The sequence below is a fragment of the Triticum dicoccoides genome, chromosome 1B (assembly GCF_002162155.2).
Source record: "Triticum dicoccoides isolate Atlit2015 ecotype Zavitan chromosome 1B, WEW_v2.0, whole genome shotgun sequence".
Taxonomy (NCBI): Eukaryota; Viridiplantae; Streptophyta; class Magnoliopsida; order Poales; family Poaceae; genus Triticum; species Triticum dicoccoides.
In genome coordinates this window covers 486,266,580-486,291,390 of record NC_041381.1, presented here as the reverse complement: position 1 = coordinate 486,291,390, position 24,811 = coordinate 486,266,580, and the positions used below count along the sequence as shown (strand labels likewise).

Below are 24,811 nucleotides of genomic sequence, written 5' to 3'. Positions count from 1 at the left end.
TGAGCTGTGAAACTATTCCACATTGTTTTAATTGAAGACCAAACTTGTAACTCAAATATTCGTCTCCGCGATCAGATCGCAGAAACTTTATTTTCTTGTTACGATGATTTTTCCACTTCACTCTGAAATTCTTTGAACCTTTCAACTATTTCAGACTTATGTTTCATCAAGTAGATATACCCATATCTGCTCAAATCATCTGTGAAGGTTAGAAAATAACGATACTTGCCATGAGCATCAACACTCATTGGATCGCATACATCGGTATGTATTATTTCCAATAAGTCAGTAGCTCGTTCCATTGTTCCGAAGAACAGATTTTTAGTCATCTTGCCCAATAGGCACGGTTCGCAAGCATCAAATGATTCATAACCAAGTGATTCCGAAAATCCATCTTTATGGAGTTTCTTCATGCGCTTTACACCGATATGACCCAAACGGCAGTGCCACAAATAAGTTGCACCATCATTATTAACTTTGCATCTTTTGGCATCAATATTATGAATATGTGTATCACTACGATCGAGATCCAACAAACTATTTTCATTGGGTGTATGACCATTGAAGGTTTTATTCATGTAAACAAAACAACAATTATTCTCTGACTTTAAATGAATAACCGTATTGCAATAAACATGATCAAATCATATTCATGCTCAATGCAAATGCCAAATAACATTTATTTAGGTTTAACACTAATCAAAAGTATAGGGAGTGTACGATGATGATCATATCAATCTTGGAACCACTTCCAACACACATCGTCACTTCACCCTCAACTAGTTTCTGTTTATTCTGTAACTCCTGTTTCGAGTTACTAATCTTAGCAACCAAACAAGTATCAAATACTCAGGGGTTACTATAAACACTAGTAAGGTACACATCAATAACCTGTATATCAAATATACCCTTGTTCACTTTGCCATCCTTCTTATCCACCAAATATTCAGGGCATTTCCTGCTTCTAGTGACCATTTCCTTTGCAGTATAATCACTCAGTTTCAGGCTTTGGTCCAGCTTTGGGCTTCTTCGCGGGAGTGACAACTTGCTTGTCTTTCCACTTGAAGTTCCCTTTTCTTTCCCTTTGCCTTTTTCTTGAAACTAGTGGTCTTGTCAATCATCAACACTTGATGCTCTTTCTTGATTTCTACCTTCGTTGATTTCAACATCACGAAGAACTCGGAATCGTTTTCGTCATCCCTTGCATACTATAGTTCATCACAAAGTTCTACGAACTTGGTGATGGTGACTAGAGAATTCTGTCAATCACTATCTTATCTGGAAGATTAACTTCCACTTGATTCAAGCGATTGAAGTACTCAGACAATCTGAGCACATGCTCACTAGTTGAGCGATTCTCCTCCATCTTTTAGCAATAGAACTTGTTGGAGACTTCATATCTCTCAACTCGGGTATTTGCTTGAAATATTAACTTCAATTCCTGGAACATCTCATATGGTCCATGACGTTCAAAACATCTTTGAAGTCCCGATTCTAAGCCGTTAAGCATGGTGCACTAAACTATCAAGTAGTCATTATATTGAGCTAGCCAAACGTTCATAACGTCTGCATCTGCTCCTGCAATAGGTCTGTCACCTAGCGGTGCATTAAGGACATAATTCTTCTGTGCAGCAATGAGGATAAGCCTCAGACCACGGATCCAATCCGCATCATTGCTACTAACATCTTTCAACACAATCTTCTCTAGGAACATATCAAAATAAACATATGAAAGCAACAACGCAAGCTATTGATCTACAACATAATTTGCAAAATACTACCAGGACTAAGTTCATGATAAATTAAAGTTCAATTAATCATATTACTTAAGAACTCCCACTTAGACAGACATCTCTCTAGTCATCTAAGTGATCACGTGATCCAAATCAACTAAACCATGTCCGATCATCACGTGAGATGGAGTAGTTTCAATGGTGAACATCATTGTGTTGATCATATCTACTATATGATTCACGCTCGACCTTTCGGTCTCCGTGTTTCGAGGCCATATCTGTATATGCTAGGCCCGTCAAGTTTAACCCAAGTATTCCGTGTGTGCAACTGTTTTGCACCCGTTGTATTTGAACGTAGAGCCTATCACACCCGATCATCACGTGGTGTCTCAGCACGAAGAACTTTCGCAACGGTGCATACTCAGGGAGAACACTTCTTGATAATTAGTGAGAGATCATCTTAAAATGCTACCGTCAATCAAAGCAAGATAAGATGCATAAAGGATAAAGATCACATGCAATCAATATAAGTGATATGATATGGCCATCATCATCTTGTGCTTGTGATCTCCATCTTCGAAGCACCGTCGTGATCACCATCATCACCGGTGCGACACCTTGATCTCCATCGTAGCATCGTTGTCGTTACGCCATCTATTGCTTCTACGACTATCGCTACCGCTTAGTGATAAAGTAAAGCAATTACAGGGCGTTTGCATTTCATACAATAAAGCGACAACCATATGGCTCCTGCCAGTTGCCGATAACTACGGTTACAAAACATGATCATCTCATACAATAAAATATAGCATCACGTCTTGACCATATCACATCACAACATGCCCTGCAAAAACAAGTTAGATGTCCTCTACTTTGTTGTTGCAATTTTTACGTGGCTGCTACGGGCTTAGCAAGAACCGTTCTTACCTACGCATCAAAACCACAATGATAGTTTGTCAAGTTGGTGTTGTTTTAACCTTCGCAAGGACCGGGCGTAGCCACACTCGGTTCAACTAAAGTGAGAGAGACAGACACCCGCCGGTCACCTTTCAGCAACGAGTGCTCGTAGCGGTGAAACCAGTCTCGCGTAAGCGTACGCGTAATGTCGGTCTGGGCCGCTTCATCTCACAATGCCGCTGAACCAAAGTATGACATGCTGGTAAACAGTATGACTTATATCTCCCATAACTCACTTGTGTTCTACTCGTGCATATAACATCAACGCATAAAACCTAGGCTCGGATGCCACTGTAGGGGAACTAATTTCAAAAATTTCCTACGTACACGCAAGATCATGGTGATGACATAGCAACGAGAGGGGAGAGTGTCCGTCCACATACCCTCGTAGACCGTAAGCGGAAGCGTTATGACAACGTGGTTGATGTAGTCGTACGTCTTCACGATCCGACCGATCCAAGCACCGAACGTACGGCACCTCTGAGTTCAGCACACGTTCAGCTCGATGACGATCCCCGGGCTCCGATCCAGCAAAGCTTCGGGGATGAGTTCCGTCAGCACGACGGTGTGGTGACGATGATGATGCTCTACCGGCGCAGGGCTTCGCCTAAACTCCACGACGATATGACCGAGGTGGAATATGGTGGAGGGGGGCACCGCACACGGCTAAGGAACGATCCATAGATCAACTTGTGTGTTATGGGGTGCCCCCCTGCCCCCGTATATAAAGGAGGGAGGGGGAGGTGCGGCCGGCCCCCTTGGGGTGCGCCTGGAGGAGTCCTACTCCCACCGGGAGTAGGACTCCCCCCTCTTGCCTTGGTGGAGAAGGAAAGGGGGGAGGGGAAAGAGGAAAGGGGGGTGCCGCCCCCCCTTCCTTGTCCTATTCGGACTAGGGGGGAGGGGGCACGCGGCCTGCCCTGGCCGGCCCTCCTCTTCTCCCTCATGGCCCACTAAGGCCCATTAACCCCCGGGAGGGTTTCGGTAACCCCCCGGTGTTCCGGTAAAATCCCGATTTCACCCGGAACCTTTTCGATGTCCAAACATAGGCTTCCAATATATCAATCTTTATGTCTCGACCATTTTGAGACTGCTCGTCATGTCCGTGATCACATCCGGGACTCCGAACAAACTTCGGTACATCAAAACTTATAAACTCATAATAAAACTGTCATCGTAACGTTAAGCGTGCGGACCCTACGGGTTTGAGAACTATGTAGACATGACCTAGAACCATTCTCGGTCAATAACCAATAGCGGGACCTGGATGCCCATATTGGTTCCTACATATTCTACGAAGATCTTTATCGGTCAAACCGCATAACAACATACGTTTTTCCCTTTGTCATCGGTATGTTACTTGCCCGAGATTTGATCGTCGGTATCCAATACCTAGTTCAATCTCGTTACCGGCAAGTCTCTTTACTCGTTCCGTAATGCATCATCCCGCAACCAACTCATTTGTTCACATTGCTTGCAAGGCTTATAATGATGTGCATTACCGAGAGGGCCCAGAGATACCTCTCCGACAATCAGAGTGACAAAACCTAATCTCGAAATACGCCAACTCAACATGTACCTTCGGAGACACCTGTAGTACTCCTTTATAATCACCCAGTTACGTTGTGACGTTTGGTAGTACGCAAAGTGTTCCTCCGGTAAACGGGAGTTGCATAATTCTCATAGTTACAGGAACATGTATAAGTCATGAAGAAAGCAATAGCAACATACTAAACGATCAAGTGCTAGGCTAGCGGAATGGGTCATGTCAATCACATCATTCTCCTAATGATGTGATCCCATTAATCAAATGACAACTCTTTTGTCCATGGCTAGGAAACATAACCATCTTTGATAAACGAGCTAGTCAAGTAGAGGCATACTAGTGACACTATGTTTGTCTATGTATTCACACATGTATTATGTTTCCGGTTAATACAATTCTAGCATGAATAATAAACATTTATCATGAAATAAGGAAATAAATAATAACTTTATTATTGCCTCTAGGGCATATTTCCTTCACAGAGATCAGACTATTTGAGGTCTGGTCGCTACAAGTACTTCACTTATATCTTTTAGAGCACGACGGTGGTGTCTTAATTTTGAAGAAATTGCTAGTCTCTCATGCTTCACTTATATCATTTAGAGAGTCTTTTAGAACAGCATGGTATTTGCTATTGTTACAAAGTTGGTCCTAGAATGATGAGCATCCAAGTTGGGTATAATAAAAACTATCATAGGAAGTGAATTGGATGCTATGATCAACTTGATACTTGATAATTGTTTTGAGATATGGAGGTAGTAATATTAAAGTTATGCTAGTTGGGTGATTATGAAGAATGCTTGTGTTGAAGTTTGTGATTCCCGTAGCATGGCACGTATGGTGAACCGCTTTGTGATGAAGTTGGACCATAATTTTATTTATTGAATGTCTTCCTTATGAGTGGCAGTCGGGGACGAGCGATGGTCTTTTCCTACCAATCTATCCCCCTAGGAGCATGCACATAGTGCTTTGGTTTTTGATGACTTCTAAATTTTTGCAACAAGTATATGAGTTCTTTTGATTAATGTTGAGTCCATGGATTATACGCACCCTTTCACCCTTCCACTATTGCTAGCCTCTCTTGTGCCGTGCAATTTTCGCCGGTACCATACAACCACCATACTCCTTCCTCAAAACAGCCACCATACCTACCTATTATGGCATTTCCATAGGCATTCCAAGATATATTGCCATGCAACTTTCCGTTGTTCTGTTCATATGACACACATTACTTTTGTCATATTGCTCTTTGCATGATCATGTAGTTGAAATCGTATTTGTGGCAAGGCCACCTTCATAATTTTCATACATGTCGCTCGTGAGTCATTGCATATCCCGGTACACCGCCGGAGCCATTCATATACAGTCATATTTTGTTCTAGCTTTGAGTTGTAAATCCATAAAAGTGTGATGATCTTCATTATTAGAGCATTGTCCTCGTGAGGAAAGGATGATGAAGGCTATGATTCCCCCACAAGTCGGGATGAGACTTCGGACTTTACAAAAAGAAAAAAAAGAGAAAAAAAAGAGAAAGGCCAAAAAGAAAAAAAAGAAAAAGGCCAAAGAAAAAAAAAGAAAAGAAAAAGAAATAAAAAATGAGAGAAAAAGAGAGAAGGGACAATGCTACTATCTCTTTTTCCACACTTGTGCTTCAAAATAGCACCATGATCTTCATGATAGAGAAGTCTCATATGTTGTCACTTTCATATACTAGTGGGAATTTTTCATTATAGAACTTGGCTTGTATATTCCAATGATGGTCTTCCTCAAAAGTGCCCTAGGTCTTCATGAGCAAGCGAGTTGGATGCACACCCACTTAGTTTCTTTTGTTGAGCTTTCATATATTTATAGCTCTAGTGCATCCGTTGCATGGCAATCCCTACTCACTCACATTGATATCTATTAATGGGCATCTCCATAGTCCGTTGATACACCTAGTTGATGTGCGACTATCTTCTCCTTTTTGTCTTCTCCACAACCACCATTCTATTCCACATATATTGCTATGTCCATGGCTCACGCTCATGTATTGCGTGAAAGTTGAAAGAGTTTGAGATTATTAAAGTATGAAACAATTGCTTGGCTCGTCATCGGGGTTGTGCATGATTAAATACTTCGTGTGATGAAGATAGAGCAACAGCCAGACTATATGATTTTGTAGGGATAACTTTCTTTAGCCATGTTATTTTGAGAAGACATGATTACCTTGATTAATATGCTTGAAGTATTATTATTTCTTATGTCTTTATGAACTTTTATTTTCGTATTCATTTGGATCTGAACATTCATGCCACAATGAAAGAAAATTACATTATGAATTATGCTAGGTAGCATTCCACATCAAAATTCTCTTTTTATCATTTACCTACTCGAGGACGAGCATGAATTAAGCTTGGGGATGCTTGATACGTCTCCAACGTATCTATAATTTTTGATTGTTCCATGCTATTATATTACCCCTTTTGGATATTTATGGGCTTTATTCTACACATTTATATCATTTTTGGGACTAACCTACTAACCGGAGGCCCAGCCCATATTGCTGTTTTTTTTGCCTATTTTAGTATTTCGAAGAAAAGGAATATCAAACGGAGTCCAAACGGAATGAAACCTTCGAGAGCGTTATTTTTGGAACAAATCTGACCCGGAGAGCCTGGAGTGCAAGTCAAGAAATCTCCGAGGGCCCCACGAGATAGGAGGGAGCGCCCCCCTGTAGGGCACACCCCCTGTCTCGTGGGCCCCTCGGGCATCCACCGACGTACTTCTTCCTCCTATATATATCCACGGACCCCGAAAACATCCAGGAGCACCATGAAACACAATTTCCACCATAGTAACCTTCTGTATCCGCGAGATCCCATCTTGGAGCCTTCGCCGGCACTCTGCCGAAGGGGGAATCGTTCACGGAGGGCTTCTACATCAACACCATAGCCTCTCCGATGAGTTGTGAGTAGTTTACCACAGACCTACAGGTCCATAGTTATTAGCTAGATGGCTTCTTCTCTCTTTTTGGATCTCAATACAATGTTCTCCCCCTCTCTTGTGTAGATCTATTTGATGTAATCTCTTTTTGCGGTGTGTTTGTCGAGATCCGATGAATTGTGGGTTTATGATCAAGTTTATCTATGAATAATATTGGAATCTTCTCTTAATTCTTTTATGTATGATTGAGTTATCTTTGCAAGTCTCTTCGAATTATCAGTTTGATTTGGCCTACTAGATTGATCTTTCTTGCCATGGGAGAAGTGTTTAGCTTTGGGTTCAATCTTGCAGTGATCTTACCCAGTGACAGAAAGGGTTGCAAGACACGTATTGTATTGTTGCCATCGAGGATAACAAGATGGGGTTTATATCATATTGCATGTGTTTATCCCTCTACATCATGTCATCTTGCTTAAGGCGTTACTCTGTTCTTATGAACTTAATACTCTAGATGCAGGCAGGAGTCGGTTGATGTGTGGAGTAATAGTAGTAGATGCAGGCAGGAGTCGGTCTACTTGTTATGGACGTGATGCCTATATACATGATCATGCCTAGATAACGTCATAATTATTCGCTTTTCTATCAATTGCTCGACAGTAATTTGTTCACCCACCGTAATACTTATGCTATCTCGAGAGAAGCCTCTAGTGAAACCTATGGTCCCCGGGTCTATCTCTTATTATATTTGCTTTCAATTTACTTTTATTTGCATCTTTATTTTCTGCATCTATATTATAAAATACCAAAAATATATTTATCTTATCATACTATCTCTATCAGATCTCACTTTCGTAAGTGACCGTGAAGGGATTGACAACCCCTTTATTGCGTTGGTTGCGAGTTCTCAGTTTGTTTATGTAGGTGTGTGGGACTTTTGAGGAGCCTCCTACTGGATTGATACCTTGGTTCTCAAAACTGAGGGAAATACTTACGCTACACTTTGCTGCATCACCCTCTCCTCTTCGGGGAAAACCAACGCTAGCTCAAGACGTAGCATTGCTACTAAGGATAAAACGACCAATTTTACTTTTATTGCTAGATTTCTTTGTCTATATTATATCATCTTGCTTATCGCGTTGCTCTATTTTTTTAAATTTAATACCTCGTGATGCATGTTGGATAGCGGTTTCGGGGTGGAGTAACATTAGTAGATCAATTGGATAACAATCTACTTATCACAAACATAATGCCTATACAAGATTATGCCATGAATGATCATAATTATGAATGTTGATTTTCTATCAGTTGCCCAGCCATAATTTTTCTACCATGCCATTGCCTGCTTTCGAGAGAGATGCCACTAGTGAACCTATGCCAATGGGTCTATTCTCTATCAATACTTGCTTCTACAAAATTGCTCTTCTATTTGCTTTCATTATTTTGCCGCTTCATTATACCATTATCTATCCACTGTTTGCGTTTAACCTTGTAATTAACAAGACGAGGGGATTGACAACCCCCCTGTCAAGTTGGATGCAAGTATTTCTTTTGTTTGTGTACATGTGTGTTACTTGTGAACCGCGTTGGGATTTTCCCGGAGAGGAGAGGATGATGAAATACAGTAGAGGTAAGTATTTTCCTCAGTTAAGAACTAAAGTTATCAATCCAGTAGGAGAACCAAGCAACACCTCGTTAACAGCACCTGCACTCAAACAATGAATCCTTGCAACCCAACGCGAACAAGGGGTTGTCAATCCCTCGACGATTATGAGCAAGATTAAATTGTGTGGTATTTGATAGATAGATCGGACAAAAATACAAAATAAAATAAATAAAGTAAAAATGCAGTAAGGTATTTTTGGTTTTAATATATGATAAAAGATAGATCCGGGGCCATAATTTTGACTAGAGACTTCTCTCTTGAAAATAGCATACGGTGGGTGGACAAATTACTGTTAGGCAATTGATAGAAAAGCAAATAATTATGACAATATCCAAGGAAATGATCATGTATATAGGCATCACGTCCGAGACAAGTAGACCGAATGGTTATGCATCTAGTACTATTACTCCACACATCGACCGCTATCCAGCATGCATCTAGAGTATTAAGTTCATAAAAAACAGAGTAACGCCTTAAGATGACATGATGTAGACAGGATAAACTCACGTATGAATGAACCCCATCTTTTTTACCTTAATAGCAACGATACAATGCATGTCATGTCCCCTTTTGTCACTGGGATTGAGCACCGCAAGATCGAACCCATTACAAAGCACCTCTCCCATTGCAAGAAAAATCATTCTATTTGGCCAAACCAAATCAATAGATCAGAGAGAAATACGATGCTATAACAATCATGCATAAAAGAGTTCAGAGAAAACTCAAATAATATTCATGGATAGATCTGATCATAAACTCATAATTCATCGGATCCCAACAAACACACCGTAAAAATTGATTCCATCGGATAGAACTCCAAGAACATCGAGGTGAACATTGTATTGAAGATTAAATAGAGAGAAGAAGCCATCTAGCTACTAACTATGGACCCGCAAGTTTGTGGTAAACTACTCACGCATCATCGGAGGGCAACAAGGATGATGTAGAGTGTCGTAAAAGGCCTCCAGACAGGATCTATCAAGAACAGGAACTTGCGGTGGCGAAAAAAGTATTTCATGGACTGCTCTGTTCGTTTCACGATTTTAGATAATTTATAGAGGCAGAGTTAGGTCAAATGGAGCCACGTGGGCTCCACAAGCCACCAGGGCGCGCCCTATCCCCATGGGCGCGTCCTGGTGCCTCGTGGGCCACTGCTTCATATTCTCGTCCCCTCCCGAAGCTTCCAGGGTCTCTTATGTCTAGAAAAAAACTTCTAAAAGTTTTGTGGCATTTGGGCCTCGTTTGATACTGATATTCTAAAAACCAAAAACAGGCAAAAAAATAGCAACTGGCACTAGGCACTAAGTTAATAGCTTAGTCCCCAAAAATGATATATAATTGCTTGTAAGTGCATATAAAACATCCAACATTGATACTATAATAACATAGAACAATAAAAAGTTATAGATACATTGGAGACGTATCAATGTGCCGCTTATCTTGTTAGCTTGTTGACTCCTATTGGTTCTTAATTGGGGAAATACTCTTGCTTCTGTACTACATGGCCCTTCCTCTTCAGGGAATCTAACAACTCCTACAGGAGTAGCAATGTTGGATTTGCTACTCACCGGGTTGTGGTGAGAGCTGTCCATCGTTCTTGTATCTTACTCTCTGCCTTCTATAAAGTTAAGGCAAGCGTCAGTCACACAAAGGCATGAATGCAAGATGCCAGCGAAAATGGTCGAGCGAACAGAGGTTAGGGAATCGAAAATGGTGGTACCACCAAAGTAGGTTTGCAAGTGAATGGGGTCGATGCGTGGTGAACGGAATAAGCAAAACCTGTTGCCAAGGGATCGATTAAGTTCAGTAGCCTACAAAATCCCACTCATGTTCAAGAAAAAGTCCAGTAGCCTCAAAGCCAATAAGACCCTAAGACACTACAACAACCCACACAATTTGTGTGCCATAAAAAAGACATGATTGTGGTAGTTTTATGCATTTCACTAGGATCAACGTCGAAGATGACATGGAGGCATCTGTGGGTTAACTGATAGATCTCTTATCTCCATACAACGTCTAGAGATGAACATGAAACATGTTTCTACTACAAATTATCTCTTAAAGATATCTCTATCAGTTAACTCACATATGCCTCCAAAATTATTTGACATTGAAAAATTAATCAAACAATGTATGACTAAGAAAATGATACCAGATATTATGAAGAAAGATATTTTTTCTTAGGCACGCAGAGATTTCATTTAACTAACTGAAGATGGCACCCTCTCTTGTTCAAGCCACCAACATTTCTTTAGTGGACCCATCAACATTATTTAGTGATATATCACCACTTAATATTTTACATTTTTTTGAGCATTACTTAATACGTACTACCTCCGTCTGATTTATTAGTCCCCTCATATTTGGTGTCATACTTTGACCATGATTTTAACTAATAGAGTAAAATATAAGTTATACATACCAAAAATAACATCATTAAAAACTATGTTCAAATACAAATCAAATGATATAATTTTTGATGACATGCATTAGTATTTTATTAGTTAAATCTATGGTCAAATTTTGACACAAAATATGAAAGGGGCAATAAACCAGACAGAGGTAGTATTTGACACGTGTGCCGGGGAGTGCCCTAGCACGCTACCATTTCCCTCGTGCGCACTAATTGTCAGCGCTCGGACTAGAAAAATGCTGAACCATGTGTGTTGTCCGTGAATGTGGTCAACACTATAACCGAAAGCCCCAATGTCAACTATCGGAAGAAAACACACACTCCAAACGGAAGGCCTAGCCGCGTCCATCCAACAAAAGGCGGACCAGTTTCAAGAAAAAAAAAAGGCGGACCGTGTCGACACGATGAGACCATATCGGCCCATCCCCTCCCGTCCGCCCGCGTCACAATCCGATCTCCACCGCCCAGATACCGATCCGATGGCTGGCGCTCGCCTCCCGCTACGGCGGTCGCTGTCTGTATACGACGTCGCGACGGCAGCAACAGGACGGGGGTCAGCGCGTCGGCGCGTGCGTGTCGAACACCCGGTCGCTGACACGGTTGGACCCACGCCGGCGTCGCTGTGGCTTCAAGATTCGCCCCCTCGCCAAACCCCGCACTGCGCTCGGTCTCCGTCACGGCGTCACGCCGTCACCAACCGCACGCCGAACGCGAGGGCCCACGCGCCAGCAGTAGCGCGCCTGGCCCCGGCCGTCCTACGCCGCTCACCAACCATTAGCTTTTACTCCCTCCTCCCGCGACGAGACGACCAATTCGCTCGCCCTCGTCGCCTCGCAGGCCGCCTCCCCCTCCCCCCCTCCCCACGTTCGACGCCTCCGCGGAACCCCGAACGATACCCCGCGTCGCGGGGGCCGATCGGGTGGCGCCCGCGCGTTGTTTATCGGGTTAGGGCTTGGCGCTCGTGGCGAGGTTTTCCAGGAAATGGACGCCTCCGACTCCGGCGGGGGCGGCGCGGCGGCCGATGCGGGGGAGCCCGTCTGGGACTGGGACAACCTCCTCGACTTCACCATCCCGGAAGACGATTCCCTGCTCCTCCCGTGGGATGACCCCCTCGGGATCGAGGGCGATCCCACCACCGAGGGGGCCCTGCTCCCCGCCCCGCCTCCGCCGCAGCCAGTGGAGGCGGAGCCGGCGCCACCGCCACCGCCACCGTCTCCGCCTGTTGAGGCCGGGGGAAGCAGACGCGGCGTCAGAAAACGCGACCCGCGGCTGGTGTGCCCGAACTACCTCGCGGGGATTGTGCCCTGCGCGTGCCCCGAGTTGGATGAGATGGCGGCCGCCGCGGAGGTCGAGGAGGTTGCCGCGGAGGTGCTTGCCGGCCCGAGGAAGAAGCCCAGGGCTGGCAGCCGGGGTAGCAGCGGGGCTGTAGTCAAAATTGGTGGTGGTGGTGGTGGCAGTGGAGTGGCTGGCCGTGGGGGAGCAGCAGAAATGAGGTGCCAAGTGCCGGGTTGTGAGGCGGATATACGGGAGCTGAAAGGGTACCACAAGCGGCACCGGGTGTGTCTGCGTTGCGCGCACGCTTCTGCTGTCATGATCGACGGCGCCCAGAAGCGCTACTGCCAGCAGTGCGGCAAGTAAGCCACATTTGCCCCTTGTTAGTTGCTGAATATAAGTGTGTACAAGTTCCATTGTGATAAGTATAGGATACTAAATTAAATACGTGAAATGATTGCCTCACTAAGTTATAGTTCTTCGATAAGACTGGATGTTGGATCGTTATTTCCAATTTCCTTCATTCAAGCTGTCATTGTATGTTAAGGACCGGTACAAACTCTGCATTTTTTATTTTTGGAGTAGAGTTCCTCAGGCATGCTGTCACGGTTGATTTGTTGGAAGGTTCTTCAAGATTTGTACAGTAATTGTATTTTATTTGCCTTAAATTTATCTCAACAAAACATTTTGCAGCACAATTTTGTAGGTGTAATGGAGTAATTGTGTGAAAACCGATCAGCCTACCATGCTAGAGGAATTTTCCCCTTCTAGTAGGCTGTATTAGTGCGGTGATATGCAATATTTGACGTATGAGCCCCCTGCATTGAAATGCAGGTTCATTTGAAAGCAATGCCACTGTTTCAGATATGCCACTTATAGATTTTTTGTTTGGACCCAGGGTTCCGTCATCCTGGCGAAACTTATCTAGGATTTGTCGGGACTCCTGTGATATTTCTAGTGAATTGATGAATTCTATTTTCAAGTAGAGTTAATACTCCCTCTGATCCGATGTGATATTTCTAGTAATTGATGAATCAGAGGGAGTAACATATTTTTTTTGGCGAAACTTATCTAGGATTTGTCGGGACTCATGTGATATTTCTAGTGAATTGATGAATTCTATTTTCAAGTAGAGTTAATACTCCCTCCGATCCAATGTGATAGTTCTAGTAATTGATGAATCAGAGGGAGTAACATATTTTTTTTGGTGAAACTTATCTAGGATTTGTCGGGACTCATGTGATATTTCTAGTGAATTGATGAATTCTATTTTCAAGTAGAGTTAATACTCCCTCCGATCCGATGTGATATTTCTAGTAATTGATGAATCAGAGGGGGTAACATATTTTTTTTCCTATGACATGGTAGACACACAAACACACACTTACACCATGCACACACGCATGCGCACGCCACATGTGTGTGCGTTTCCAAGCACATGCCTAGAATTAGTGGAGGCCAGGAATACATCCGCTATCCCATGAAGTTCCCACTAAAGCATATCGGCGTGAGCGAAAATGCGGGTGCTAGGATTTAAGCACTGGTGGGTGGAGTCATACGCCCACAACTCCACCAGGAGGTGGTTCTGGAGTTAGTATGTTATAAATGGTCGAGAACTTTCCCGGGGTTCACTGGTAGGCACACATGGTTGTGAATCTCTTCATTTTTGTAAAATGACATTAAACTTTGCAAGCAAATAACATTTAGTTATAATTGTAATACAGCTTATTTTATGAGTACTGTATGTGGTTTTAGCATGATATTGTTGGCCACTTTTATCAAAATAGTGCAAATGCGTACAAATAGTGCAAATGCGTACGTCCTTGCTTATGTTTGCACACCCCTTTCGAGTTTTATTTTTATCAACTGTTTAAAAAATATTAGTCTTTAATACTTAAGATGATTACTTTCCCGGACAATCTATTATTGATTATTCTTATGTCCAGTCTAACAATTGTGCTGGCTGTTTATGCTGTTCTTGCTGATTTGTAGTAATAGTTTACTTTGGTGTGCTATAATCTGTCTTTCTTTCTTTCTCTCTCTCCCTCTCTCTCTCTCTCTCTCTCTCTGAACATACTTCTGTTGCAGATTCCATATATTATTAGATTTTGATGAAGACAAAAGGAGTTGTAGAAGAAAGCTGGAGAGGCACAACAAAAGAAGACGAAGGAAACCTGATTCAAAAGGCACATTGGAGAAAGAGATAGATGAACAATTGGATTTGTCAGCTGATGGTAGCGGCAGCGGTGAAATAAGAGAAGGTAGGACCAAAAATAACTTTTCCAGCTTTGTCAGGCAAAATCCATTTCTTTTGCATATTTAGCCATCTTACCATATTAACTTTAAATCTTGTTGTAGTTGCTCTGTTACAAGCTTTCCATAACATGCTAAAGCGATTATTTATGTGCATAAAGCGTAAGTTGTTTCTTAGATAACCTACAAAGAACAATCAAGTTTCCCAAACTTATTTTATCTATTTGCTCTGGTAGAAAATTTTATATTTCAAGTAGAAGGTGCGGGGTTTTCCTTTAGATATGACTGTTGACCAGAATTATGTAATACCAGGGAAAAGTTTATTACTAAATCCATTGTGGCTCTGTATTTGTTTTGGATACATGTTATTCATAGGTTACATTCCTTTATTGTTGCAATTGGCATCTGAGTAAATCAGTTCCTTCCACGGATGTGAACATCATTATTCTTTATGCAACTTGAAACCTTCTAGCAGAAGACGAGAACAAGGAAACATCGCAATTTTTGTGAACTTTTGCGACAAGAGCATCTTATAGGCAGGAAACTGGGTTCTTCACAAAGTTTCACCACCAGAAACTCAAGGCCAACATCTTTTACCACTTCAAACAAATTCATAACACCACAACCAACAAAAAGCAAGAATTTAGTTGTTATCTAACTTAAAGGGACACCTTACCTTTAAGCGCTTATGCGGAGTTTGCAGTCTTGATATGCAGACGTGGATGGATTACATTCAACACTTCCTCGGGTGCATATTAGGGATGTGGGCTAAGGGGTACAACTGGACCTAGCCAACCAAATAAGGATAATCCTATTGCTAGGAAGCGAGTGATGGGTTTCTATACAAGGAAGCTGCCAGCCATATGTTATATTATCGTTATGCAATGTGAAGGAACATGAAGGAAATAATCTAGTCTCTCTCTAGGTTCTTCATTGCAGTCCAGATCCAGTCCTTTTCCTGAGCCCTTCCTCCTCAGTGCGCTAGTCAAGATGGTATCAGTTCGGTGCCAACAGCGTGGCGTTACAGACAAGAGCAACAGTGGGGACAGCTTGCATGTGGAGAAAATACATGGACTTGAGCCATTGCTTCTGTGCTGGCTGCACCAACCATAGCACCGTATTCGACAGCTATTTCCTATTCAACGCCATCAGATAGAACTGCAGCACTGAGCCTGTAACCAGCAGCAGCGGTATCTGCTCATCAAAAGGCGGTGGCTACTCATGTTCCAGGCTTCCAGCAATCGTGGTGATCCACCATGGGATACTGCGTGTCTAGTCGTTTCCCATGCACACAACTTCCTCCAAACTCAAACCTCCAGATGTGCTTGTGCCTCAGTGGCTCAGTCCAAAACCAGGCCAGATGGTCCTTCATTTAGTGCTCAAGCCAAGCCCTCCGCAGTGGGCCTTGGCCTGGCCCTCAGTAACAAGCTCAAAATTAGGCAATAGCTTGGCACTGTTACCACACCCACACATGGAGGCAATGGTCTTTGAAACATCAGCTTACTCATCTAGTCAGAATCTCTGCATCCCATGAATGTGGGGGGTAGCAGGGATTTCAGCTAAGGATGAACAAATACTGGTTCAAACCTTTATCATGCTGCATTGAATTTTGTCAACATGGCATCAAGTCCATAGGAACTAAGAACATTGCAGCAAGCTCAGCAAACTTGGTAAACCAGAGGAATTCTACTTGTACAGTCTTAACTTGAGACCTAGCTATCATTTTGCACTCGAGAATGAGCTGCTTATCTAGGAGGAGCGGAGGGTTAGGCCTAACCTAGGTGGCAGCCGGCAGCATGAAGAAAGTGTCGGCAGCTGGCCTTAATCAGCTTCAACTAAGTGTGGATATGTATCCTATTATCCTATTGTTAGCGAATCTGAGAATAGTTATATTACTTAGGTACACGATTGAGATGAGATACTTTAGGGGGAGACCCATCTATAATGAGACAGGCACTTCATATTACCATCAAGCAGCCCTTCTTCAGTTCTTCTACCTAAGTCTCCTCCCTCACCATGACATCATTTTCTGGTGGTGTTTACCCTCATATCAGCATAAATAAATAAACCATTTCATAAATTTGAAGTCGTTTCTCAACAAATCAATAGCCTCACTTCAACGTAGACAAGGTTTAGTTTGTAGCAATAAAACAAGAACACTTCGAAGTGAAATAAAACAAGTTAAACACCCTCTAGCCATTTGTTTAGAGCATCTACATATTTGTTGGAATTCTAAGTTTGACCCAAATTGAGCTCCAGTATGAGCATTATCTTTATATGCTTGTTTGGTGGGTACTTTTAAAATGCATCTGTTAATGTCTAGCTCCCTTTCTTCTAATGTTCCTTTTTGTGTACTCTGTAAATATGTGCTGTCTAATCTGGAACATCTTTGTTAATATCTTTTGATATACAGAGAATATAGATGGCGCTAGCTGTGACATGCTTGAGACTGTTCTTAGCAACAAAGTTTTAGACAGAGAAACACCGGTGGGATCTGAAGATGCCCTTAGTTCTCCAACTTGTACACAACTCAGCTTGCAAAATGACCGAAGTAAAAGCATAGTGACTTTTGCAGCTTCTGCTGAAGCCTGCCTTGGTGCAAAACAGGAAAATGCTAAACTTACGACTTCTCCGGTGCATGATAGCAGGAGTGCTTATTCATCCTCAGTGAGTTTTTTCCCATGCAAATTTGTTCGTTTACCTTAATGTGATCATTATGCATTATTATTTTTAGTTTGGTGAAACTTTCCCCCTCCCTCCCTCTCTCCCTCTGTAATTGTCGTGATAATGTTGTATCACCATTCTAGTGCCCCACAGGACGCATTTCGTTCAAGTTGTACGACTGGAATCCCGCAGAGTTTCCTCGGCGTCTACGTAACCAAGTATGTAACTGGCTATGGCCTTTAAGTTTCTAACACTGGATGATATTTTCATGTCAAAGAAATTGTTCTAAGTCAGTGGTACATTTGAAATATGCAGATATTTGAGTGGTTGTCTAGCATGCCTGTTGAATTGGAGGGCTACATTCGTCCTGGTTGTACAATTTTAACTGTATTTATTGCAATGCCACAACATATGTGGGACAAGGTATGGATGTTTATGCTAAAACAAAATCATCAATTACTTCAAACTGAATGAAGACTTTTGCACACATCCAATAAAGACAAACTATCAAGACTTAGGCTGTTGTTTGGCAGCAAAGTGTTGTAAAAAACAGAGTATTGGAAAACTACAGTATTTTAGCATGATGATATGAGATACCACGGTTTTTACATATCGAAGTATTTTGGAGTATCGATAATACATAGGACCTGTCTGGCTAGAGCTGTGAGCGGCGATGTAAAAATTATGGCTAGCCGTTAGCTGTTGCAAACACGGACATTTTAAGCTAGCTAGACATTGCATGTGGGCCACGCTTATTTACCGTACACATCCATGAAGAACGGCCAAGCATAAACTAACTAAATGGCTATGCATAGACTGAACGCCCAAGCACAAGGCTTGTATATTACCAATAAGGATGCTCCCTTGGGATCGAGCCATGGAGAGCTGGGCCTAGGCTAGCTGCGTCGAACGAGTCGTCAATCCCTCCACGAGCGGAGCTGAGCGGATCGACCAGAAAGAGGGGTAACGGCACGGCCGCATGGAAGCAGATTCAAAAAGGGATAACTACATGTGAGTTATGGCCAATGGCGAGGCGAGTTGTTTACTCGCCTGCTTCTTTTTAAAAAAAAGAGAGGTTCTTTGTATTACAGAGAAAATACTCTGATTTTGAGAATACTCTAGTATTAACACTATAGCTTTTATTTGTAGCCAAACAGGTCACAGTAATTAAAACTGTAGTAATTAGAAAAATTATAGTATTCCTCAAATACTTAAAAAATACTCCCTCCGTAAAGAAATATAAGAGCGTTTTTTTTTGCGAAAAGAAATATAAGAGCGTTTAGATCACTAAAGTAGTGATCTAAACGCTCTTATATTTCTTTACAGAGGGAGTACTTCGCTATCAAACACAGCCTGGGTTTTAAAATATCATTTTGTACTGTGTAACTTATGCGAACTGATAACTGTAGTACTACCACCAGTCCAGAATTGATGTCTCTATGGCTTGTGCAAGTCAATTTTTACCACTTATGGGAGTCCACTTCAAAAGGAAATTGTTGGATTTGCCGTGAAATTATATCATAACCTTTTTAGCTTTCTTCAACATATCATTGAGTGCCCTCAATTCATATCTGCATTTCTCTTGGCAGTTATCAGAAGATACAGCAAATCTTGTCAGAAACTTGGTAAATGCTCCGAGCAGTCTTCTATTGGGTAAAGGGGCCTTTTTTGTTCATGTCAATAACACAATATTTCAAGTATTGAAAGGTGTGTGCCATGTACTTTCCAATTCCATGACATATTTCAAGTATAGTAATATTTGTATATCATTCTTGAACTATATTGTTCGTACACAACTATGTAGTCCCTCCTTTGCTGAATGCATACTGTTTTAGGAATTTACTCTGCAACAAAGATGTATGCAGAAAAAGATTGCATGACCCCCTTTATTGGACAACTTATCACATATGAAAGATGTGTGTTACTCTAATCCATATTAATAAATGATTGGAAATAGCCAAAGATGGATATGCAATGGAAAATTGATGTAAGGTTATCTTGAAATATTAAAATAACATGTATCCAGGAACAAAATTTGACTTTGGAATGACATGTGTTCAGGAACGGTGGGAGTAGCACTATTTGCATGTGCTACTAGTCTACTATATGCTGTAGAGCCTTTGAATTATGTATCTGTCCAGAAGAATTTTCTCATGAGAAGATAACCCCTTTGTTTTCAATTGTTTGATGCAAGGATCCTTGTCACATACTCCCATTCCGCTTACGTGCGCAGTTTTAATCTATAATCATGAACTGTTCAAAGATTTGAGCATTTCCCAGTTAATGCGGGAACTATTGCCATTTAAACTTATATATTATTGCATCTTTTGTTTTAAACTTTTCATGACAAAAGTATCTGATTATTAACTGAGGATTTTTAATATCTGTACTAAAGATGGAGCAACATTGATGAGTACCAGATTAGAGGTACAAGCCCCCAGGATCCATTGTGTTCATCCAACATGGTTTGAAGCAGGAAAGCCTATTGAACTACTCCTTTGTGGAAGTTCTCTTGATCAGCCTAAATTCAGGTATAATATGCCCTTGGACGTTGTGGTGATTTCTGCTGGCTGTTTTTCTACAATGTATATGCGGTACAACATTTCTTGTTTGAAACTTCTGCTGTATGCATTATTTTCTAACCTTACTGTCTATTGTCACAAATTTGTGATGTGGGCTTTCCAGAGTCTCCGCGGTAAAGTTTGATCTTAGCTTCTACTAAAGTAAATATGCACTGTTTCCCCATAACCTCGTGTTTTATATTTTTATTAAGTGATCTTGTTTAGTTGGTGAAGTTATTAAATGAACCATTCCTGGATTTTAGCCTATTCCTGTCACTTGGAGGAATAACTAAGTGAATGTAAGTGCAATGTGGCTTCAGTATGCATTTTTGTTTTGTTTTGTTAGTTTCAGGCACAAACTGTCTCGGCACGCACAATTTCTGCATGAAATAGCTTTAGCGTCCAAGTAAAAAAAATGTCATTTATCTCTTTTGATAATTGTTGATCATCGGGAGAACACTCTGGTTTATGATCGATGCCCTTCTATCATTGTACTTTATGCATCTTAAGTGCTCATTTGTGGATTTAGTTTTCCTGGTTCCAACATTAAATTTGTGCATGAAGTGAATCCACATGAGACAGTTCCTTATAAGCTTCATAGATGAACACTTCTTATGAATTTGCGTGGGGTTCACAATGCTCTATGGGTGCTTGAATCACCATTCAATTTATGTTTCTCATGGCAGATCACTTCTATCGTTTGATGGAGAGTACTTGAAGCATGATTGTTGCCGTCTAACGTCTCGTGAAACCTTTGGTTGCGTGAAAAATGGTGCTCCTACATTTGATTCTCACCACGAAGTTTTCCGGATAAACATCACTCAAACAAAGCCGGATACTCATGGACCTGGTTTTGTGGAAGTAAGTGAAGTTTGCTACAAAACCAATCGAATTCCTCCGTACTTTAGAGTCTGGTGCATATTAACTACATTTCTTCTAGTGGCATCCATCTAGGATGCATGTGTTTGACATTAGTTCGGTTATGATTTGTCAGTCCTGTGTAGATAGTTATTAGTGTGTACGAACTTACGCTATACTTTTAAATTCTTAGCCATGACCAGCCTGACAGTTGTACCAATTAATAGAAAACCCTGCTTAGGGTTAAGCTTAAGCCATCCCTTCCAAACAGTGTGATGTTGAACTGATTCCTCAAATAAGGCATCAATACTCAAAGAGACATTAGCTGCTCTACATCGCACACAGGGTTTTGGGGCACTTTGGTTCATATTCACCAACTTTGGTTTGTGCACTTCAAGAAGTGAAAACTAATGTCATAGAAGCTGGATAATAATTGCAAGTTTCTGTACAATAGTAAGATCATATGTGCCCTTTGCAGAAAACACAGGCAAAACAGACTTGCATCACAAAGTACTTGACGATGGAAAACTATAGGAAGCAAGTGCATAGTGGGGATTTATGGTTCATACTTAATTTCTCCTGTGATAAAGATACACAGCATCCATACGGCATTTGTATTTGGAACAATTTCAGCAAAGATAATGTATTCTTGTTTGGCATAACAAAACTGGCTAGTGAGCTACTATTGTTACTGGCGCTAAAAGTATAGGTGTATAAAACCGGATATTCACATCAGCACCCAAGAGCATATGCTCCTGGGGTGAAACAAATGATGATGCCCTTAATGTCAAACAAATCTGAAAAAGTATATACATGTCCTGCTGTGTCCTATGTGTGCATATTAATTTTCATGGAAAAAAGATGAGTTTTGTGGCCTGTGCGAAAAAAACAATTTTCGCTTTCGTAGAGCACCAGTTTTTGTTTTTTTGTCCAGGGCACAAAATATGTCCATGAAACTTTGCAAGCAGATAAAAGACATGGGCAGGTATATTGTAAATAAAATCAGTGTTGTTTGAATTTTTATAGCATTTTAAACAATTTTACTGTTCATTTAGGAGCATATGCTTCACAGGAGCTGAAACGCTGCCTTAAAAGAAGAGCCAAAATTTACACCTTGAAATAACATAGCAAAAGACGACAAAAAACCCATTATTTATGCCATATTTGTAATATTTAAGGGGTTCCAAAATGGTTCAGTGTTGCAAGAATAGCAATTACCATTTATTCTAACTGCATGATAGTTCAGCTTATGTTGTCATTCTTCGACACTTTCTGTAGTTATATATGATGATCGTCGATTGCAGTTCTATATTTACAGTTTTTCTTCCTTCTACAGGTGGAAAATGTGTTTGGGCTATCAAATTTTGTCCCTATCCTTTTCGGTAGCAAACAGTTGTGTTTTGAACTAGAGAGGATACAAGATGTTCTTTGTGGTTCTTCCAAGTACAAGAGTACAAATGGAGAGTTCCCTGGTATTACTTCTGATCGTTACGAGCATTGGAAGCTTCAACAAACTGCAATGTCAGGATTCCTGATAGAGATTGGGTGGTTAATAAAGAAGCCTTCTCCAGATGAATTTAAAAATTTACTGAGTAAAACAAATATTAAGAGATGGATATGTTTGTTGGAGTTCTTGATACAAAACAATTTTATCAATGTTCTTGAAATGATTGTGAAGTCATCGGACAACATCATAGGCTCTGAGATTCTTTCTAACCTGGAAAGTGGGCGGTTGGAAGATCATGTCACAGCATTTCTTGGATATGTAAGACATGCTCGAACCATTGTTGATCAGAGAGCTAAACACAATGAAGAAACACAGCTTCAAACAAGGTGGTGTGGTGATAGCGTTTCAGACCAGCCAAGCTTGGGCACTTCTGTGCCACTTGGTAAAGAAGTAAGTGCTATTGTGGTGCAAGCCCTATTAATTCCACGCTAAATATTCTTCTCGAACTCTGCTAATGCAAGAATCTCTGCATGTTTATGCTTTTTTTTACATCAAATCAGTTGCAAGTTTTTGATAAGCAGACAAGTTCAATAGATAACATTATTTTGAATTTTCAGTTGTGTGTTTTATTGAGAATTTCTTCTTTTCTTCTGAAAAAGTAATCATCAGCTCATTACCATTGCGCGCTACAAGTATGCAATTCATGGTCAGTAGTACAGAAAATCAGGGGAAATCATGATACTGACCACGGTTCTTAGATAAACATCTATATATAGTCCTATTTTGGTTATTTTTGCTTCCATCTGTCTATGTTGATTGTTTAAGAAGATAATCATTTTTAGTTTGAAAGCACTTAAATCTGGAACCATTCTGTTCTCATGCAGAATTAGCTTTACAAATTATGTGTCAACATTGAGTTGGTCCTAGGGTTGTCATGGCAGAGGATGTTTGTCTTTATGAAAATGTAAACAGCTTAGGAGCATCAGTATCACGCTTACCTGTAACCTTTTGGAGTGGCATCATCATTCAGTCATTTTGCATATGGTTAACTGAATTACAACGATGTTTTGTAATCTTTTTGCAGAATGTTGCTGCCAGTGATGATTTCTGTTTGCCCTCAACCAATGCCGAGTGTGAAGCGGAAGAAAGTGTACCGCTTGTGACTAATGAAGCTGTGTCACACAGGCAGTGCCGCGCTCCTGAGATGAATGCTAGATGGCTTAATCCCGCCTTGGTTGCTCCTTTTCCAAGTGGTATGATGAGAACGCGACTCGTCGCGACTGTGGCAGTGGCTGCTATATTGTGTTTCACGGCCTGTGTTGCCTTGTTCCACCCAGGTAGAGTAGGGGTGCTTGCAGCTCCAGTAAAGAGGTACTTGTTTAGCGACTGCCCACCATGGCATCATAGTGGATGTTAGATTAGATTAGCTTTCTTGACTCGTTGACTTTCTTGACTTGTTGTTGTTTTCCCCTGTGCCATGTGTATACCGTTGTGTTGACTCATAGATTGTGTGTATCAAGGATAAAATACCTTTTCCAGTGGACAATGCAAACTTGCATCTTTTTGACAGAAACTATGGGCATATATGCATGAAGTTCTGAACCACCTGGTGTATCAGAGGGTTTGATAGGATAGCTTCAATGGAAATAAAAAGGTTGGGTCAATTTTCTTTTTGTTCGTGACAAGTGGGAAGCTTGAAGGAATCCAACTTGAACATTTTCCCAAATCCCGAGTAAGAAGATTCATCTGATTTGCGGCGTGAATATGATCTGAAGAGTACCTCTCTGTTTCATATTACTCCCTCCATTCTAATGAAGGCACATCCCAAAATTCAGCTTTGATGACAATTTAGACCTATCAAATGTTGGTTATATGTGATAAATATTATACCATTGAACAAAAGAACTTTTCAATAGTATAATTTTCAAGTCACAAAAATATGTAGTATTGGTACATTTTATGGTCAAAATTGAATTTGGGGATGTGTGCGTGCCTTATTCATTGGAATGGAGGGAGTATGTTAAGTTCTAGCTTTGTCTTTTAAGTTCTTTTTTTTGCGAAGATTGTTTTTAGTTCAAACTTACATAGGTCTTCTTTAGATTGTACTCCCTCCGTTCGGAATTACTTGTCTCGAAAATGGATGTATCTAAAACGTTAGATACATCCATTTTCGAGACAAGTAATTCCGAACGGAGGGAGTAGAATTGAGAAACACGGGAATAGTGCAAAACATGGGTTTGCAAACACAGGAGAACTATATGAATAGTTGTTTGGATGGAATAGAGAAAAAGCGCCTTGGTCCAACGCGATTGAGTCCAAGCGGTTGGACACGCACTAGCATGAACAATAAATTTTAAAAATAAGAATCTGATTTTTTGTGTGGATGAACATCAACAAGTATTTTAGTTTTCTGCAAAAATTCGCCACGAAAAGACATGCGCATGATGCTTTTGCTAGTTCTCTACATGAAGGCAATGAAAATGATTTCAGATTTCACCCGTCCAGGATTGCAGCTTGGGTCTGAA

General features: G+C 41.1%; 1 protein-coding gene across 1 annotated transcript; it reads left to right on the top strand.

Annotated features, from left to right (window-relative positions):
- The first annotated feature begins 12,039 nt into the window (after positions 1-12,039).
- LOC119343228 (squamosa promoter-binding-like protein 9) lies at positions 12,040-23,891 on the top strand. Its single transcript, XM_037614318.1, has 10 exons — positions 12,040-12,865; positions 14,592-14,764; positions 17,170-17,423; positions 17,564-17,638; positions 17,736-17,843; positions 19,010-19,127; positions 19,816-19,951; positions 20,668-20,842; positions 22,176-22,736; positions 23,371-23,891. The coding sequence occupies exons 1-10, from the start codon at positions 12,213-12,215 to the stop codon at positions 23,701-23,703; spliced, it is 2,586 nt and encodes an 861-aa protein (XP_037470215.1). The 5' UTR covers positions 12,040-12,212; the 3' UTR covers positions 23,704-23,891.
- Positions 23,892-24,811: the final 920 nt, after the last annotated feature.

Coding starts and splice junctions, on each gene's coding strand:
- LOC119343228 (XM_037614318.1), top strand. CDS start 12,213: ATGGACGCCTCCGACTCCGGCGGGGGCGGCGCGGCGGCCGATGCGGGG. Junction 12,866..14,591: donor TACTGCCAGCAGTGCGGCAA/GTAAGCCACATT, acceptor CTTCTGTTGCAG/ATTCCATATATTATTAGATT. Junction 17,424..17,563: donor GGAGTGCTTATTCATCCTCA/GTGAGTTTTTTC, acceptor TCACCATTCTAG/TGCCCCACAGGACGCATTTC.